Source organism: Mustela nigripes, chromosome 13 (assembly GCF_022355385.1).
Source record: "Mustela nigripes isolate SB6536 chromosome 13, MUSNIG.SB6536, whole genome shotgun sequence".
In the NCBI taxonomy this organism is placed as follows: Eukaryota; Metazoa; Chordata; class Mammalia; order Carnivora; family Mustelidae; genus Mustela; species Mustela nigripes.
The window spans coordinates 51,617,432-51,619,385 of record NC_081569.1 but is presented as its reverse complement, the minus strand read 5'-3'; the positions used below and the strand labels follow the sequence as shown (position 1 = coordinate 51,619,385).

At 38.1% G+C, this 1,954-nt stretch overlaps 1 protein-coding gene across 1 annotated transcript in view; it reads right to left on the bottom strand.

Moving 5' to 3' along the window:
• LOC131999329 (olfactory receptor 4F6-like) overlaps positions 1-757 on the bottom strand; it is a 6,972-nt gene extending 6,215 nt beyond the window's left edge. Inside the window, exon 1 of the mRNA XM_059372104.1 lies at positions 20-757. Coding sequence (XP_059228087.1) covers positions 20-757 — 738 coding nt within the window. The remainder of the gene's footprint in view (positions 1-19) is intronic.
• Positions 758-1,954: the final 1,197 nt, after the last annotated feature.

Genomic DNA, 1,954 nt, shown 5'->3' with positions numbered 1-1,954 from the left:
AAAAAAAAAACAAAATCACTACAGTGATGTGAGCTGACAGTGTGACAAATGCTTTGGACAAGTCCCCTGAAGAACGTTTCCAGACAGTTACCAAAATGAAGATATAGGATATAATTAAGGAGAAGAAGGTAGCCATGGATATAAACCCACTGTTAGCAATGATTACAAACTCTAGCTTGTAAGTGTCTACACAAGCAAGTTTCATGACCCGAGGAAAATCACAGTAAAAACTATCTACTTCGTTAGGGCCACAGAAGGGCAAGTTAATGACAAAAACAAACTGAGATACGGCATGGATTATCCCCACTATCCAGGCAGCCACTACAAAGGAAACACATGTTTTTGGACTCATGATTGTCAGGTAGTGGAGAGGCTTACAGATTGCAGTGTACCGGTCATATGCCATGGCTATGAGCAGCACCATCTCAACTCCACCCATGACATGAATAAAAAATATCTGTATCATACATTTTGGAAAAGAAATGATGTTACAGTCAGTGAAAAGATCAGAGATCATTTTGGGGACCGTGGTAGAAGACAAACCTAGATCAAGTAGAGAGAGGTTGGCCAATAGGAAGTACATAGGGGTGTGTAAATGAGAGTCAATAGTTACTGTGAATACAATGAAGAGGTTTCCCAGGATAATCCCCATGTAGAACATAGCGAAGAACCAAAAAAGAAAATGATGCATCTCCCATGAATTTGAAAGTCCAATCAATACAAATTCAGATACCACAGAGTCATTTGTTGTACCCATTGGCTCAATCAGTAGAGAAAACAATGGAGTATTCTGAAGGTAGAAAATAAGGAAGAATTGAGAAATATGGGAACTGAACATTGATATGTTGCTTGCCCATCAATGATTTTGTGGGAACTATGTTGCAAATGCCAAATGTGAAGCTGGGAAACATTCAGAGAGGGCTGGTGAAAGGAAGATAAATAATAGGACAAATGAGATAATCAGAAGTTATATTAGAGAGAGAAGGAAACATCACTTGAAACATGGAGGAATTAAGAGCAAAGAGTAACACTTCCTGATAGAGAGCTTCTTTAACTTTCTCATTGTGCTTCTTTAGTCTTTTCTATTTATATTCAAGAAAACACATTTTGTGTCATGAATAGTCAACCATAATTTGAATATTCAAATTTAATCACATCTGTATATGCATATTCTAGCAGAATATATTCTCTGATTATTCTTTACTTCATTTCTGTGAAATCTCAGACATTAATCACTCATAGAATAGTCAGCAATGAGTGAAATACTATTGAATCTGAGAGAAATGCTTACAGAAAATGAAAAGGCTTTGTCCTCTGAAACGTAGTTTACAATACTTGTGTTTGCAACAAATCACTGGGAGAATTATGATACACTTTAAGTTAGTGACTCTCCAAACCCCCAAAAAAGAGTGTCAGAAGACTCAGAAAAACAGCTTCTCTGTGCTTTGCTAGGATTGAGAGAGATTTTGTAATCTTGGTTTAATAATGATACACCAGGTTTCCAAGCTGTCCAAAACTCATTGTATCAGTGTCCTGTCACTGTTGCACCATATTCATGAATTTTCCATTTAATCTGTACTCTTAGCCATCTTAACTTGCCTGTAATAGAGGTCCTTTTCAGAACTGATGGACACTAGTTCTATTAACTCATATTTATTCTTACCATTCTCCCTCTAATTCTTTTTTTAAGATTTTATTTATTTATTTGACAAACAGATCACAAGTAGGCAGAGAGGCAGGCAGAGAGAGAGGAGGAAGCAGGCTCCCTACTGAGCAGAGAGCCTGATGTGGGGCTCGATCCCAGGACCCTGGGATCAGGACCCAAGCCAAAGGCAGAGGCTTTAACCCAGTGAGCCACCCAGGTGCCCCATTCCCCCTAATTCTTGACTTAGTCATTGGCTAACATCATCAAATGTTTTATCAAATATGCCAAATTGAGGGAAACGACTTATCC